The 17,608-nt window shown below is 40.2% G+C and overlaps 1 protein-coding gene across 6 annotated transcripts in view; it reads right to left on the reverse strand.

The window, feature by feature from the left end:
- Positions 1 to 17,608, reverse strand: part of DOCK10 (dedicator of cytokinesis 10) — a 401,455-nt gene that overhangs the window by 236,696 nt on the left and 147,151 nt on the right. For all 6 annotated transcript variants that reach the window (XR_003858608.1, XM_029615672.1, XM_029615673.1 and 3 more), the window contains exon 4: positions 17,259 to 17,341. Coding sequence is in view for 5 of the 6 variants with exons in the window: in XM_029615672.1 (XP_029471532.1) it covers positions 17,259 to 17,341 (83 nt within the window). In the remaining variant the exon portion in view is untranslated. The remainder of the gene's footprint in view (positions 1 to 17,258; positions 17,342 to 17,608) is intronic.

Consider the following 17,608-nt stretch of genomic DNA (forward strand, 5'->3'; position numbering starts at 1 on the left):
AATAGGGCACAGGAATTATTTGGGGGAGGGCGGGAAAACCGGCACACCAAAACAACCCCTAAACCCACCCCGACCCTTTAAAACCAATTCCTTACCCTCCCCCACCCTCCCGAACCCCCCCAAAATGTTGTTACCTGGTGGTCCACTGGGGGGGGGGTGGGTCCCGGCACGATCTCCCGCTCTCGGGCCATCGGCGCCATTTTGGCTGCCACTAATTAAAATGGCGCCGATGGCCCGATAAAAAAAAAACCCACCTGACCCTTTAAATCGACCCCCCCGACCCCCCCAAAACCTTTTAAAATTACCTGGTGGCCCAGGGGGGCCTCGGGGAGAGATCCAGGGGGGCGTCAAGGAGAGGAGAGATCCAGGGGGGCCTCGGGAAGAGATTTCCTATTCCCAGGCATCAGCTGTTCTAAAAAAAAAAAATGGCGCCGATGCCCCTTTGCCCTTACCAAGTGACAGGGTATCCGTGCCATTGGCAGGCCCCTGTCACATGGTAGGAGCACTGGATGGCCGGCGCCATCTTTAAAGATGGCGCCGGCCATCCAGTGCTCATCAGCCCCTATTATACTATATAATAGGGGCTGATGAGTAAAGATTCCCGCAAGCCACCCCCATGCCTCTTCTCTTCATTCACATCCTCTAGACTTTATGGATCCACAGTGTTTATCCCATGCCCCTTTGAAATCCTTCACAGTTTTGGCCTTTACCACTTCCTCCGGAAGAGCATTCCACATATCCAAGATATATGCATGTATTTATTTTGAAAAATTCTTGGCCTAATATCTGGAAATGTTTAGCTTATGGTAATTTTTTTTTATCATACTGTAAAAATGATTTTGAATTCAGATCAAGAAATATGACTCTGCAAAGGGAGATTTGTACCTAAATTCCAAATATTGCAAAATATGGCTTTTATCAATACAGTGAAAATGAGATTTCATATAGTACTCTTTCATAGTCCTCAAGGATAACTTGCAGATTAATTCCCAGATTTCACATAGACGTTAACAAATCTAGGATTGCTAGGATTAGTGTCCTCTTATGAATTATATGTTCCCTCTTCACTGTGTTAGGGACTAGGGATGTGCAATAGTTTAAAAGAAAACAGGAAAACGAAAAGAATAAGGGCCAATTAATTTCTTTTGTGGGGCCCTGAAATGAATTGAAGGGGCCCCACAAATTAAACAAAACCTATTTGTTTCATTTGTTGGAAATAGAATGATTTCTATAAGCCATTATAGTCAATGGACTCATAGATATCATAGGAACGTAACAGGTGAATGTTTACAGTCAGAAATTGATACAGTGTAGAGCAGGCAGCCAGCAGAGAAAAGGAGCATGGGCATGTTGTCAAGGAGATGAGAGGAATGATGTATCACAGCAAAGCATTTTGCCAGTCTGACCTATTGCTGCCGACTGGGTACAGTGATGCTGATCTTAAAGACTGAAGATGTTAGAGATTTGCTCTGCACTGCTTCTCAAGACATTGTCTATGTGAAAGCATAGCTCTGAGCTCCCTCTGAGTTCTTGGGAAAGTTTTTTGCTGTCGCATAATTTATAGTTTCACTGTGCCAGCCCATCATCAACAGCCTGTCACACAAGAGAGGACAACAAAATAGTGAGGCAGTACTGCATCTGATACTTTGTTTTCCTCTCTTATCACAACATCTGTGTCTCATTGCAGACTTGTGTTGCTTCACTTGCAGTTGCTGTTCTGTTTTTCCTTACTGGTGATTGGAGCCTTAGGCACACTTGAGATTAGTCATTTATTCTCTGTTTGCCTAGCAGCGAGCACAGTGTGGGCAGTGGGCACTAGGTAGTGGGCAAAAGTGAGCAGTAAGGGCAGGGCAGAGTGCAGCATAACATGCTGTGTTGTGAAGCCTGTCTAGCGCAGAGTAGTAGTGTAGACAGAGCAGTCAGTGTGACATTCACTGTTTGCCTGGCAGTGGGCACAATGTGGGCAGTGGGCACTAGGCAGTGAGCATAAGTGAGAAAGTGCAGCATAACAGGCTGCATTGTGAAGCCTGTCTGTGTCAGACAGGCTTCACACTCACTGCAGCAATTTCTCTGTGTTTTCCACACAGCAGTGTGATACTGGCACAGTCTGAGCATTACAATACCACTGCAAAATATTAAATCTTTGTTGTAATCGTCACTTCCCCAGTGACTTAAAAACAATCATGTCAGGGATAGGGAAAGGCAGAGCAGATAAAGTAAATATAAATGTATCCAAAATTGGGCAAATAGGGCACTGGCACTGGCAGTACCAGCAAGAACCCAAAAAGTAGTCCCAGTATAGCAAACCAAAAAGAGCTCAAGTATGGGAAGAAAACCTCAATGCTCTAAAAGAGGTAACCCCTTACCAGCAACAGTGCTATGAACCCTTGATGGCATCTGAAGAGGCAAAATGGCACCGAAGTGGCATTAGCATTCTAAGACAACATGAAGGGGGAAGAAACCAGAAAAGGTGGCAGTAAAACCTCCAAGGCAGGCACCGATAAAGGGGCCAAGCAGCACAAAGAATGACTTAAAGGTGTAAGGTCTGATTATTATCACACTTAGCACATCACAAAAGATGCTCAAGAGAAACCATTTTGATGTATGCATGTGACAAAATTAGATTAGTGCAAGATTTCATGCAAAACCAGAAAATCAGGAAATGGAACAGGCTGAGGGCATCTCACTGATGTGGGAAATGGACCCTAAATAAAGCAGCCCTTACTACTTTCCTGGAAAACTACCTCTCAATGATTAGAAAAACCACCATAATGTACTAACTGTGATAATAACCTTTACATTTGGCAAACCCTTTCTGCAAGAAAATCTAAATTCCATTTTGCACCTTGGGGGTCTTTGTGCCACTTAGCCTTGTTTCCATGTCCAGACCTTACAGCTTGTAGTTTCCTTTGCTATTGTTCCTTGTTGTCATACTCCAGAGCTAATTCCTTGCCAGTCTGTGGGGGGTGGGGCTGCTTTCCACCTCTCATGGTAGTTTGGAGCCTTGAAGCCACTCTTTGTGCTGCTCCAAGGCTCTTCAGTGCCTGCCTTGAAGGTTTTTCTGCCATCTTTTCTGCTTTGCTCCCTCTTCATGCTGCCTTACAGGTAGATATTAAAAGCGTTGCTCACACAAAAACAGCCCAATACACGTGTTTTGGGCCGCACATGAGCCATGCAAATTTTAAGAAGTGAGAAGTACGTGAGTACATACCTATGTGTGCATCAAGAATAAGGAGACAGATTAAGGATGGGGCCAAGACTTATGCACGTAACCCCGAATTTTGCAAAGGCTGATCATGGCGCATGTTGCCATGTTACCTGCATAACTTTACTGCTGGTCCTGATGAGATACAAGTCTGGAGATTTTGAGGGATCCTGAACACTGGAAAGCAGGGGGGGTGGGGGGGTGGGAGAGAGAGATCCTCGGGTTGAGTTTTGGGAGAGGCGATGTTACATTGCTCTGCCTAGGGTGCAAGGGTCTGTAGACCCTTGTAACACCGTACCCCAAAACCCACCCTGAGTTGAAAGTGCCCCTCTTACAGTGGGAGATGTATAGAGTGTCATATTGTCTCTCTCTCTCTCCCTCCCCCCTCACGGTCACTTGTGTGAGCATGTTATATGCACTAAAGGGTGCATGCATATGTGTGGCAAGATATTTGATATGATGCATGTGTAATTGCGCACACGATATAAAATTAGGCAAATCTTTGCTCGCATTCCAAATATGCGCATTTATGGGTGCAAGTGCACTCCTTTTAAAATTTACCTGTTAGGATGCTAAGGCCACTTTTGGTGCCAGTTTGCCACTTGAGATGCCATCAAGGGTTCATGGCACTGTTGCTGGGGCTCTTCTTTTGGATCTTTGAGGTGTTCTTCCCATTTTTTCTGCTTCTTCGCCCCTCTTACAGTGAGTTGGTGAAATCTTTCCAATGCTGGTATCTCTTTGCCCCTTTACGAAGTCATAGCCTATTCATGCCACTTTCGGTGCCACTTTTCAGTCTCCTCAGTCTTTCTAAGTACCTTGGAGTTCTTTCCTCCTTCTGTTGATTTCTTTCAACAAGTTTTAAAATAAATAAATAAATAAGCCATATTCTGGAGCCCAATATAGGCTGAAAATGACCTGTAATGTTTCCCCCCATTGACTTGAATGGCAAACAAAATGAATCAAACGATAAAATGCATTTTTTATTGTTTTGAAACTCAAGAAGCAAATTAGGGTCCCAACGAAATGAATTTTTTTCCTGTTGCACATGCCTAGGAATGTGCATTCATTATGAAACAGCATGCAAAACAGAACCAAACAGCCTGTATCATTACAGATTGTTTCAAACAAAATGAAACATAAACCCCAATGAAATTCATTGGATTTTTCATTTTGTTTTAATAACGGCAGGCGCCCCACCCTAGCCCAGTCTCCTCGTGAAACTCTCAGTGCCACTGAAATAAAAACAATTGATGCCCCCCCTTTCCCCTAATACCTCTTCCATGAGGTCTTTGAAGTTCCAGTGGGGTAGAAGCAAACTCTCGTCTCTCCTGCTTTGCAGGGTACTATTTGAGAATGGTGCCGGCCCGGCCCTGGGACCGGCGGTATTTAGTTGCTCAACCAAAGCTGTATGGCCAGACAACAAAATGGCGCCAGACTCTGGGCCGGCTGGTATCATTTTCAAATCAGGACCCCGCAGGGTGGGCATGACTGGGGATTGCTTCTGCCCCCTTTAGATTTTGGAGACCCCATGGAAGTGTAGGAGGTATCAAGGGAGTTGGGGGATTAAAGAAAGGCCCAGTGGAGGTAGGAGGTTTCAATTTTTTTTTTGTCAGTGCTTAGTTAGTTTCAGGGGAGGGAGGAAGGAACCCTTGTCCCTTGGTTTCTTTTTCACTTTGCTCTTCCTGTTCTTTCTAAAGCAGAATCAAAATTCAAACAAATAAAAATTCCTTTCCTCAAAAATAAAAAGGATATAAACCACAAGTTGTTTATAGTGCACCTTCCTACTCTGTGTAGCTTCTCATGTTCATCCTGGAACTGCTACTGAACACTATGGTGCTCTCTTCATTATGTATAATATACGGTATGTGACACCATCTCATTTCCCTATGCTGGAGAACCTCTCCTGACTATCCACAGTACAACATCAAATTAGTCTCTGATTCTCTGCCTTGTTCAGTATATAACAGGTCTTATTTCAGAGTATTCTGGTCTGGCCAGCAGCCAGCTACCCTGTGGTAGATAGGACACAGAACAGATATATTATTTATTCTCTAATTGCTAATACAAGTATCTGTCCATTATCAAGTTTCTTATCAGTTTCCTCCTTTACCAGGATTTCTTTTATTCCTTCTTCATTTCTTTCCATTTCTCCATTTTGCATGGTTTCCTAAGATCTATATAATCCTACTTAGCTATTAAGCTTATTTGGCCATTAGCCAGGCTTTCCACACACTAGAATTACAAAAGCCATTTTCTCTCTCTCATTAAACTACTCTTGTAGCAATTTTCAACCAGTTTATAAGCTAATTTACATCTTTCTGTCCTACTTCTACTCACCTCCTGGCTCCACCATATTTGCTACCTATTTAAAGAACTCATCCACATTTATCAGACAGGATCTTCTTTCTGTCAAACCATGTTGTTTAGTGTCCTGTAATCCGTATTTTGTTTTCTTTTTCTTAGTATTGTTTCTTTGGCTTTGTTCACTAAAAAAGTTAGACTAATACATCTACATTTGTCTACTTCTTTCTTGTTCTCACTATTGTGTAGAGAAGCTATATCCATTCTCTACTAGTCCCTTTGAAGCATCCTCATCTAGAAGGGCAAGTTGACCAGAGTTGGGAGAGGTGGGATCAGCACGTTCTTGAGCTCTTTCAGTATCCTGAGGTGCACCCTATCGGGTCGCATGACCTTAGCCACTCTTATACTCTCCTCTGTAAATGGGTTCTTAATCATTTCACATCTATGAATGCCATTTTCTGCCCTGGGTCCATCACCTTTTCCTTCTTCTGTAAATACTGAGCAGAAGAACTTACGGAAGAGTTATGCCTTCTGCTGGCCTCCTCTTTGCAAATTCTGCTTTCTCCCTTGATCTTTGCTATTCCCGCTTTGGTTTTTCATCTTTCTATTATACCAAAGGAAGGTCTTATTTCCTCCCTTTAGTTGATTGGGCAATTTTCTTCTGTTAGGGCCTTTGCTTGCTCTCCCTTTATTTTTCCTGAAAATGCTGTCCTCCTCTGCCTGTGTAGTTTTGTATGTTTGATTGCTTATCTTTTTGTATATTTTGAATGCTAATCAAACCAAACAATTTAACGTAACAAAGTAAAATAGAAAACGACAGCAGATAAAGATCAAAACTTAAAACATGATAATTATGATACTATTAGCAATTTATTTTTTGCACCTGCTGATCAAGATGCTCCATTTTTATCTTTCTTATCTAGTTTTGACACTTACCACCTCACCCTTAATGCCAACTTCCTTTTATTCTGTACATATACATTGTCTCTTGTTTGCATATGAAGCACCCTGATGTAAGGACATCATAGAAAAAAAACATAATAATAAAAGAAAACAATTATTTAGTAATTTAAAAAATATTATATATTAGGGATGTGAATCATTTTTCTAATGAATTGAAATATCGTACGATATTTCTAAATTCGGTAGAAATCGGTTAAAAGAAAGAAACGATCAATTTTACCCCCGATTTTTCGTTAAAATTCTTTTCAGTTTAGTGTGTCGCTTAGCGCACACTAACAAAAAAATGTTTATTTTTGTTACTTTTTGTTATTTTTTGCTATTTTTGGAGGAGGCCAGCAGAAGGCATAACTCTTTCATAAGTTCTTCTGCTCAGTATTTACAGAAGAAGGAAAAGGTGATGGACCCAGGGCAGAAAATGGCATTAATAGATGTGAAATGATTAAGAACCCATTTACAGAGGAGAGTATAAGAGTGGCTAAGATCATGCGACCCGATAGGGTGCACCTCAGGATACTGAAAGAGCTCAAGAACGTGCTGATCCCACCTCTCCCAACTCTGGTCAACTTGCCCTTCTAGATGAGGATGCTTCAAAGTGACTAGAAGAGAATGGATATAGCAATAGTGAGAACAAGAAAGAAGTAGACAAATGTAGATGTATTAGTCTAACTTTTTTAGTGAACAGAGCCAAAGAAACAATACTAAGAAAAAAAAATATGGGGAAATGCGGGAAAATGATTTTTTCCCGCGGCCAGACGATCCCGAAAGTGGGAATGATCAGGCACCCGATTCACCTCCCTAATATATATAGACACACTGTATATCATTCCGTTGTAGGATACACAGAATTCTTAACGGCTGTGCATCTGTTTTGTTATTATATTTGTAATTAACTAATGGGTGAAACATGACTTTAGCAGAAGCTTTTGATAACTCAAGATGACTTTATTTTCTTGGGGTATCTTAAGACCTGATGGAATGCAATTTAGAAATAATCAAATCAACAAAAAATAAATAACAATAGGTTTAAGTTTTTATCTAATGAATATAATTGTTTGAGTGAGTTTTAAAGGGCAGTGCAGTTCTGCTGTGGAAAATGTTCCAGGTTCTAAACAGCGTTACGGGGAATACTGTGGTAACTGAACTGGAAACTTTCGTTGCCTCTCACTTTCTCTCACCCAATTCAGAGCTTTGTTTCTGGGTTAAAATATAAGAATTCGATTCTACTTTTTCCATTGGGGCAGCAAGAGGAACAGATTTATCCAGGAGATATAGCGCTCCAGTACCATCCGTAGAAAATCCTGTCCTATGAATACATATTTCTCACCTCATTATTGGAAATCAGGCAGAACAAAGAAAGGAGAATAGTGCTGAGGTTTTTCATAACCCACAAAATTGTTCCTGCCTATTAACAAATCAGTCACGCTGTTGCAGAGAGCATGACTCAGAGAGAGAGAGAGAGAGCCAATGTCACTGGCCAAAGATTAAAGCACTAGTACTACAAGCAGCCTTCAGTTAGACGATTTCCATATTTTTAATAGCTAAACATGAAACATATTTTGTAAATATTTTGCTCTAATAGTCAAAACAGAATTCTAATTGCTCTTTCAATAGCTTTTAAGTGAATTCTTATTAACTCAGGAATCTCTAAGACTGAAAGTGGAAAGCTATCTTTCAAGGTAATTTGAATGAGCACGAATGCATTTATTTTTTAATGTCAAAGTTCTTGTAGTCTGCTCATCTAGCTATACTGGCAATTGCATTAATGTGCAGTTTTCATAATTAATGCATGTTTATGCATTAAGGGGCAGATTTTATAACCTGCGCACGCGGCCTACATTTGTGCGCGCTACCTGGTGAGCACAAATGTATGCCTGATTTTATAACATGCGCGCGCAGCCGCGCGCATGTTATAAAATCCAGGGTCGGCACACGCAAGGTGGTGCACACTTGTGCATCTTGCGCCCGCCAAGCTCTAGGGAAGTCCCAATGGCTTTCCCTGTTCCCTCCGAGGCCACTCCAAAATCCCCCCCTACCTTTATTTCAGGAGTTACGCCTTCTCTGCCTTCTCCAGAAAAGTATCAGCACTTATTCGCATAAGTTCCAGTTTATGTGGCTAAGTAGCGCCATGTAGCTGGAGAACCCAGAAAAGTACTACTTGTCCATCTGTCCTCTGGCAGGTGTAACCTGCACGCGCCGGCCAGCTGCCGGCGCGCCATCCCCTGAAATGGCCGCTGTGCCAGAGGACTCGGGACTGCCCACGGACCGCCGCCCCGCCCCCTTCCCGCCCCTTTTTCAAAGCCCCGGGACATACGCGCGTCCCGGGGCTTGTGCTCCTCGCCGAGCCTATGCAAAATAGGCTCAGCACGTGCAGGAACAGGTTTTCGTGGTTACGTGCGTAACCCTTTGAAAATCGGCCCCTAAGAGAATAACTTTGAAAATGGTTTATGTGTACCCATTCACATATGTATATGGGCACACACAAAGTTGCTACTGTATCTTATAACCTGTATGGATATGATATGCGCAAGTTATAAAATATGAGTAGTTATGCATGCAGATATGCATGCGCATGTAAAAACTACAAGCAGCGCAAGTTCGGACTTCTCCGGAAAAGTATCAGCACTTATTCGCACAAGTTCCAATTTATGTGGCTAAGTAGAGCCATGTAGCTGGACAACCCAGAAAAGTACTACTTGTCCATCTAATTATCAATTTTTAGACTTACCTAGGTATGTAAGATAGTCAAATAAGTCTAAAAAAGTGCTACTTATCTGGATAAGTTTGTCCATTGAAGTCAGTGGTTCTCAACCCTGTCCTGGGGACCCCCCCCCCCAGCCAGTCGGGTTTTCAGGATATCCACAATGAATATGCATGAGAGAAAATTTGCATACACTGTCTCCTTAACATGCAAATTTTCTCTCATGCATATTCATTATGGATATCCTGAAAACCCGACTGGCTGGGGGGGTCCCCAGGACAGGGTTGAGAACCACTGATCTAAGTAGTGACAAAGGCGCCACTTATCCAAATAAGTATGCGCAAATGATAGACCTGCGTATTTGTACTTTGAATTTTAAAGGGATATACTAATAGATTTTACTTGCTTATTTAGATGCATTTACCCCCCACCCCCCAAGTCAGCTTTTATATGTGTAAGTCAGGGGGACTTTATAACATGTGCGAGGCAATGAAATTACCAGTTTTACCAATTAGTCTACCAGTTCATCCAGTCCATCTGCAGCTCATGAAAACCTTCCTTGCTCTTCAGTCTGAAGTCCCCCTCCCTGAAATGTCCCTGGCTCACCCCTCTTTTTGTATAAATTTACTCGCGGTCCCTGATTTATGCGCACATGTTGCGGTTTTTAAAATAGCGTGCTCTTGCCTATGTGCTATTTTACGCGTTCTTGCTATCTTTTGCACGCGTGTCTTTTGAAAATTCACCTTTAAAATTTTAAATGATCTAGCATATGAAATTTATGCAAAGCAGCTCGTTTAAGTGAAGCACAGTATTTATTGATTTATTTATAAATGCATGCATCTGTGTTACTACTCTTAATGGAAAACTTTAGCTACATTATTGTATAATGTCCAACCAAGTGGAAATTCGGAGGCTAAAGGCAACCATGACCCTCAGTTCTTATTAGTAGTAGTTAGGCTGATAATGTTTAGTTGAACACTTACTCACTTTCTCCTAGTGAGAGTAAGGTGGTTTTCTGAGTCCCTGGCTCTAGATTACTATGCATTTTAATGCTGTATTATGTATTGCATTTTAGTGCTGTTTTATTAAAATGATGTATTTAATTGTTGCATTTGTTGGATGCAAACTGCCTTGTGTTTAACTTCTTTCAAGGAAGGCAACATAAAAGTATATGGTAACATATCTAATGGGGAGGACAATTTTCAAATCCATTAACGCAGGTAAACTAAACACTGATTGTCGCAGGTAAACTGACCATCTGGAAATTGCCTTTTTTCGATGTGGCTGAAAGGATGTGTGCATTCCTTCACAACGTGGGCACTCTTAGCTGTATGGAGAGCAGGGGTTCCCGGGGGCATGCTTAGGTCAGGGTGGAAGGTAATAGCCCTGGGATGCATTTTCAAAACTGTGCATGACCTTTACTATGAAAAAGGTACCCCCCACACAAAGCATGCGCAACAATCTGCAGGCGCACTGTACCTGCAGAAAGTTCCCCAGTGAAAAGCAAGGCAAAAGGTTCTGTTGTTGACAGTGTTTCCTAACCATGTAACCAAATACAGGTTTCATTGGCCTATATGCGGGTAAACAATCAGGTGTTCGTAAGGCTCACTTTTCCACATCGGGAATGGTGAAAGGGCAGCCAGACTAAACTAGAAAGAGACACAATAAGTCATGGAGAGAAATGAATCATTTCTAGTAATGGACCTGCTGTTCCAATCATCGAGGAGAAAGAAAAATGTCTCACGGTCACAGGCGACCAGTGTTGGAGAGAAATTCATAAAGAAGAATGAGTTAGGTCCTAGGGCTGAACTCACAGAGTGGGCACTTTTTAAATCAAGCAGCTTCTGATATGAACACTGTCTAGACCGAAGACCAGAAACACAATAAAACTGGCAAGGCTTCCATTTATGCTTGCCATTCATAAAAATGAAGGCTAGCAGAGTATTATGATAACAAAATTGCAATGTGCAGACAGGAGGTGGCAGCAGGATGGATATGGATATAGGGAACCTGAAAATGGGTATTCTTGTAACTGTGAACAGCTGGATAAGAAAAAAAACAAAAAACAGGAGACTGCCAACAACAGCTGCTAGGAATGGAAAAAAAAGACGTTTCACTTTCATTTCTGGGGGAATTCCTGAGTTGGGGGAGAACACTACACACACACATTTAACTTTAAAAAATGTATGAGTGCAGCCACTATACAGTACATAATTTAAGCACCCACTGGAGACAATTACAAGTTTATACTTTTTATCTGCATAACCACCTGATCTTCACACACAGACTATACGGGTAGTTTGTGTTTAAAGATCATTTTATTATGTGCAACCTTTAAATACCACCTGGGAGGATAACTTTCAAACAAATGCGCACAACAGCATATACATGCGTATACAGCCGTGAGCAGATCTACGCTAGTATTTTATAACCTGTGTGAACGATATACACACATTTTATAAAATATCCTAGTGTGTATCTTTGGTCATGCAACAAGCTTGGCTTCTTTAAATATGCATGAGACCCAATATTCAAAGATGTCTGGTTATCTAAGTTATCCAGATATAATTTATCCGGCTAATTTAGAAGGGATATTCAGCAGCATGGCTATGCTGCAGAATATAACTGGATAATTTCTAGTTAGCCAGATAAGTTATATCCAGATAACTTTAGATTTGCCATTCAGCAGGTCTATCATTCATTTAATTAACCAGACATGACTGAATATAGGCACTTATTTGGTTAAGATAACTGGAATAAGTTGCCCTGCCTCAGTCTGCCCATTGCCCACCCCCAAGATATCCACCTATCTACTTAGCTGGATAAATACTTATCTCATAAATTCTTTAGTTAAGAGACGTTCAAGATCAAGTTAGGGTTAAGAAGGGAGTGAAATGGGAGTTTACTGTGGGGGTGGGAGGGAATGGGCTCTTTTTAAGAATTATTCACAAAATTACCTAATATACATTAAGACGTTGATGTTTTCAAGAATATATGTAATTATCACATTCATTCATTTTTTCCTTTGTTCATATATTTTAATGAAAAATTCAATAAACAGACTTAAATATATATATATAAAATACACGTATCTCTACTCTGAAACATGCCCCATGCATATATAGCCTTACTCATGAAAGCATGCAAAGCACTGATACTACGTATATCAATGACCTGAACGCTTGTACTTTACCCACCTATTTTACACATCCATGCGTATATATTTTACACGTGAAAGTAAAATAAGTCCTGATTTACGCGCATAAGTTGGTGTATTTTATAATATTCACAAGTCAATGAAATTACCAGTGTTACCAATTAGTCCACCAGTTCTCCCAGTCCTTCTGAAGCTCACTGAGACCCTCCTGGTTCTTCAGCTTGAACTCCCTCCAGTTTACGCAGACCTCCCACTCATCTTTAATATCATCCTCACCAGATAATCAGCAGGTGTAAAAATACACGAGTATGTTGGAAAATGTACACATGCAAATGCCTTTTAAACTAGCAACTTACATGCATAATTTTTGGGCCCCATCTGGGAACACCCTTAGAACGTCCCAATTTTTATACGCGTATATGTGCGCATGAAAGTGAAAATACATGCGCATTTTGGACTTTTATAAAATATGGAATATGCGAGTAGATGCTACTTACATGCATATATGCTAATTTTCACTTTATATATTTTGCGCATGAAAATAAAGTAGGACTTGCGTAAATCAGATTTACATAAATAAATTGGTGTATTTTAAAATATGCGATCGAGGAAATTACCAGTTTTACCAATTAGTCTACCAGTTTGCTAAATCCTGCTCCAGGTGATCGAGACCCTCCTGGTTCCTTAGCCTGAATTCCCCCTAGATAAGCCAGACCTCCCATCCAGTCAGTTCTACACAATAAACACATTTAATATCATTTATGCCAGATAATTAGCAGGTATAAAAGTACGCATGTAAGTTGTCAAATCTAAGGGACTGATTTTCAAAAGCATTTACAATCTTAAAACTGGGTTTTACATGTGTAAATGCACTTTACCTGTGTATCAGGCAGTTGACAGATCACCATTTCTTTCTAAATATTAAAAAAAAACTAAGATTCTTTGGATGGGAGAGGGCTTTGATGAAAAATGCCATGTAAAAGCGCTATTGGCAGATGGTATGTCTGTTCCTGTTAAATGGAAGTAAAATGTTTGGGTGTCATAGAAATGACGGCAGAAAAAGACCAATCGGCCCATCCAGTCCGCCCAGCCAGCTCCCATACTTATTTTCCCATACTTATCTGTTTCCCATACTTATCTGTCTTCTTGGACTCTCAGTTGACAATGAAACAGCAGAGTTGTCATGTATCAAAAGTTGCTTTTTATAAACTTAAAATGGTTAGGCCACTAAAGAGTTTTTACCCCAAGACCTTTGTACAAGCCTTGGTCTTAATCATTTAGATTATTGCAGTGCCTTGCATGTAGGATTACCTGACAGGTTAATACACGTGCTCAATTGGCCCAGAATGCGGCAGGTCAAGTTTTCACTGGTCTCCATTGCTGAGAGACCTACACTGGCTTCTGATTAAGTGGAGGGTAAGATTTAGGCTAGTGACTATTGTGTTTAAGCTTTTGAAAATGTGTGCCCATGTGCATTAAGAAGCTTTATTGATTGGTATACACCAAAGCAGACTTTAAGATCAGAAGGTACTCATTTGTTAGTTATTCATCCAGTTAATAAGTATAAATGGATACAGATAAGAGCTTTTTCTTCTGTATCAGTGTTTGAATGGAATAATCTGCCAGTAGGGCCTTCATGAGCTACAGGATATAAAATTATTTAGAAAGGGTCTTAAGGCAATGTTCTTTGAAAAAGAATTTGGATGAAGTAGAAAAGTTTTGGATGAGGTAGAAAGGTTTTAGTTTAATTCTGTTGTATTATCTTGTTTTATGGTTTTATGTTGTATTGTGATTATTTTGTGATTGTACAATTGTAATCTTCACTGGACAGATATTGGGAAGTAGCAGAATAAGTTTTTAAATAAAATAAATAAAAACATGGGCTTTTGAAAATTGCTACAATATATGCCATCATCAATAGGTTTTATTCATGTTAAGTGCATTTAATGCATGCAAATGGATTTTGAAAATTATTATGATACTATGTTACATTAACTCCTTTGAAAATTTACCTGAATGTGTGTGTCTTTTAAAATAGCACTTTATGCACAGAAATGCTGACACCGTTCTGGAATGTCCCACACCGCCCCTTTTTTACACTTGTATATATGCATGCAAAAGTTCAAATATGCATATTTTGAACTTTTATAAATATGGAATATGTAAGTAGAGACTACTTACATGCATAACGTTTTGAAAATTCATCCCATATTTAGTCAGGGAGCTTATTAAACATATACTCTCAATGGTTTTCTCCCATTTTGTGTCTATGAGAAAAATGATTAGTACGCAGGATTCTTATCCTCTTGAGGTTATCAGATGGGCAAAACATGTTCTCTGTGATATCTGGATTAACAAATTCAGGTTTGACCTTAGTACCCCTTGCTGGGCTTTATTTTACAGATCTATGATGCAATGGTTGATAAGTGGAACACATTTCCTTTAGCTAAAGTCAATATTCTGCTGAGGTACTACATGTACAGCGTTGGGAAGAAGGAGTTTGTCTTGTATGTAAGCTTCTGAAAGTAAAGTATTATCTTGTAATTCTTAGATGAACAGTTTGCAGGTGAGTGATTCCAAATATGGACTCTGGAATGAAAAGACACCCAGATCTGAAATATTCATGATTTTTAGTCCAGTTTATTTTGTAACACCTTGCATGCTAAGTTCTCGTGCAAACATGTTGCTGAGTGATGCATAAGACCTTACCACAGTATTAGGAAGATACTATACCTCATTCTATGGCTGTATAGGGACATTATCTGTCTAAGACATTAGTCATTTCCCAGAAAGCAAACTAAATTTAAAAAAGGGAAGCCTTTAGGTTTGAAAAAATTTCTTTGTGCAGCTAACAGTTCTTTTCAGTGTAATATATTTACAGATTGGTTCATACAATCTAGCATTAGGAAGTAAAGAAGTTAAGTTTTTTAGATACACATTTTTTGAACTAGCATGTCATTCCTCTTGCATGCTATATTTCTTATGTGCTAAGCATACTATATTTTCAGACAGGGTGAGAAGCATCTATAATTGGATATAATATGTTTTGATTCAGTCTGCTATATACAGTACCCAGAAGGGGTATACACAAGAAAACTCCAGAATATCTTAAGGGACTGGATCCAGAGATCTGGTCCAGTACACTTTAAGCCCCAGACAACAAGGAATCCTGGTTCAGGTGTATATATAGCCAGGCAGAGGAGGACACAGGAGGACCTAGATGAACAGGAAGAACCTTAAAGGCTCAGACAGAGACTGTACATAAGACAATAAGATTTGCCATGCTGGGTCAGACCAAACATTCATCAACCTCAACAGTGGCCAATCCAGGTCACAAGTACCTGGCAGGATCCCAAAAGGTTGATAGATTCCATGCTGGTTTTCCCAGAGTAAAGCAGTGGATTTCTCCAAGTCCAACTTAATAATGGTCTATGGACTTTTATTTTTAGGAACTTGTCTGAATCTTTTTTAAACCAAGCTACACTAAACTCTTTCACTACATCCTCCAGAAAGAATTCCAGAGTTTATGCATTGAGAAAAAATAATTTCTCCTATTTGTCTTAAATATATCACCTAGTAAGTTCATTGAATGTCCCCAAGTCTTTGTACTTTTTGAAAGAGTAAACAACCAATTCACAATTCAATAAACAATCCTCATCATGCCATTCATTATTTTATAAACTTCTTTCATATCTCCCCTCAGCCGTCTCTTCTTCAAACTGAAGAGCCCTAATCTCTTTAGCCTTTCCTCATGAGGGAATCATTCTATCTCCTTTATCATTCTCCAAGTTGTGATACTGCTTCTTTGTTTATAAGCTGCGAAGATATGCAGAGTTGTTTTCTATTGTGAACTAGTAAAAGTTCCTGAATATCCAGCCAGAGCCTAGTTTGTGTCTATTCTCTGCTCATTCTGATTACACATGGTGCCACATATGGTGTCAGTTCGGGGATCTCTGAGCTAAGCTTGCACAGTCAGAAACCCACGCTATACAGAACATTTTTATTTTCTTTTTCCTGTTTTCTGGGGCCCAGACACAGTACCTGCCTGGGAGAGGGATTTAAACAGGCTAAGGAGAATAGCTCTGGACTCCGGCACTGATTCTGGCATGCCTACTAACTGTAGATTGTTCCTATGGGAGCGGTTCTCCAAATCGTCAATTTTCTCTTTTAATAGCTCATTAGTTTTCTGAAGACCTGTAATAGTGGTTTTTGTAATAGCAACTTGATCTTCTAGGCCCAATATTTGGTGTCCAGCCTCCGTAAATCCCTGTTTAAAATCAGTAAACTTGGTGCTCAATCCATCACTTTATGCAAAGAGTTTGGTAAGTCGACCATCTAGAGCTGCTATTATTGTGGTGGCTAAGTCCGAAGAAGATTGTTTGGTTTCCTCAGAGAGCCTTTCTGCATCTATAGCCTCACTTGCGTTGGCCATTTTGAAATCTTCAGGCTGCTGCTTATCCTTTTCTTTTCATGTTGCTTGCTTCAATATGGTAATGCGAAAACCTCTGTCTTTTCTAGGTACTTTCAGCAACAAAATGCTGTCTTCCAAGAACACCCAAGATTATTTTTAATGCTGATTGTGCACAAAGAAAGGAGAGGGCCTCTGGAGAAAATGCAACTCACAACCACTCTCTCTCATGGCATCACGTGACCCCTCTGAAGTGACATTTAAAAACTCATAGGCTATGTCACAATGCCTTCGTCACATAAAGTTCTGTTATATGAAGGTCTCTTTAACACTGATTGGTACTCCTGTTTGGTAGTTGTGAAAATAATCCTAAATAATACATTTAATAGCTTATGATTAGAAATACTGTACATGTTATTCAAACAGCATAAACCTTTGGTTAGGGAAATAGCATACATAGACCTTAAAACATAATAATTAGCAAATCTGAAACAGATTAAAGCGCTATAATCATATACATTCTTACTCTGGCAGCTGTCGATAATCTCCTGAGTATTGTTCATACTTGTAGTTTACCACATGCCACTGGGAATTGTAATATTTGGAAGCCTAGGAAAAGAAAGCAATATTAATTCTTGATGCATCTTACTCATTGACCAAGTCTTAAAAAATATAGTCCCGGGACTTTACTAAAGGGGCGCAGCGTGGGTGGGATGGGGTGGTCCAGGGGTGGGGAGGGGGCGGGGTCAGGTGCAAAAGGTAAAATAATGGTCAGGGGGGTTAGAGTAGGGCTGGGGGGAAAGGTTAGGGGAAGAGGTGGGAAGGTCAGTCTAAGGGGAAGGGAATTTCCCTCTCAGGCCGCTCCGATTTCCATGC

The sequence above is a fragment of the Rhinatrema bivittatum genome, chromosome 9 (genome assembly GCF_901001135.1).
Source record: "Rhinatrema bivittatum chromosome 9, aRhiBiv1.1, whole genome shotgun sequence".
NCBI lineage: Eukaryota > Metazoa > Chordata > Amphibia > Gymnophiona > Rhinatrematidae > Rhinatrema > Rhinatrema bivittatum.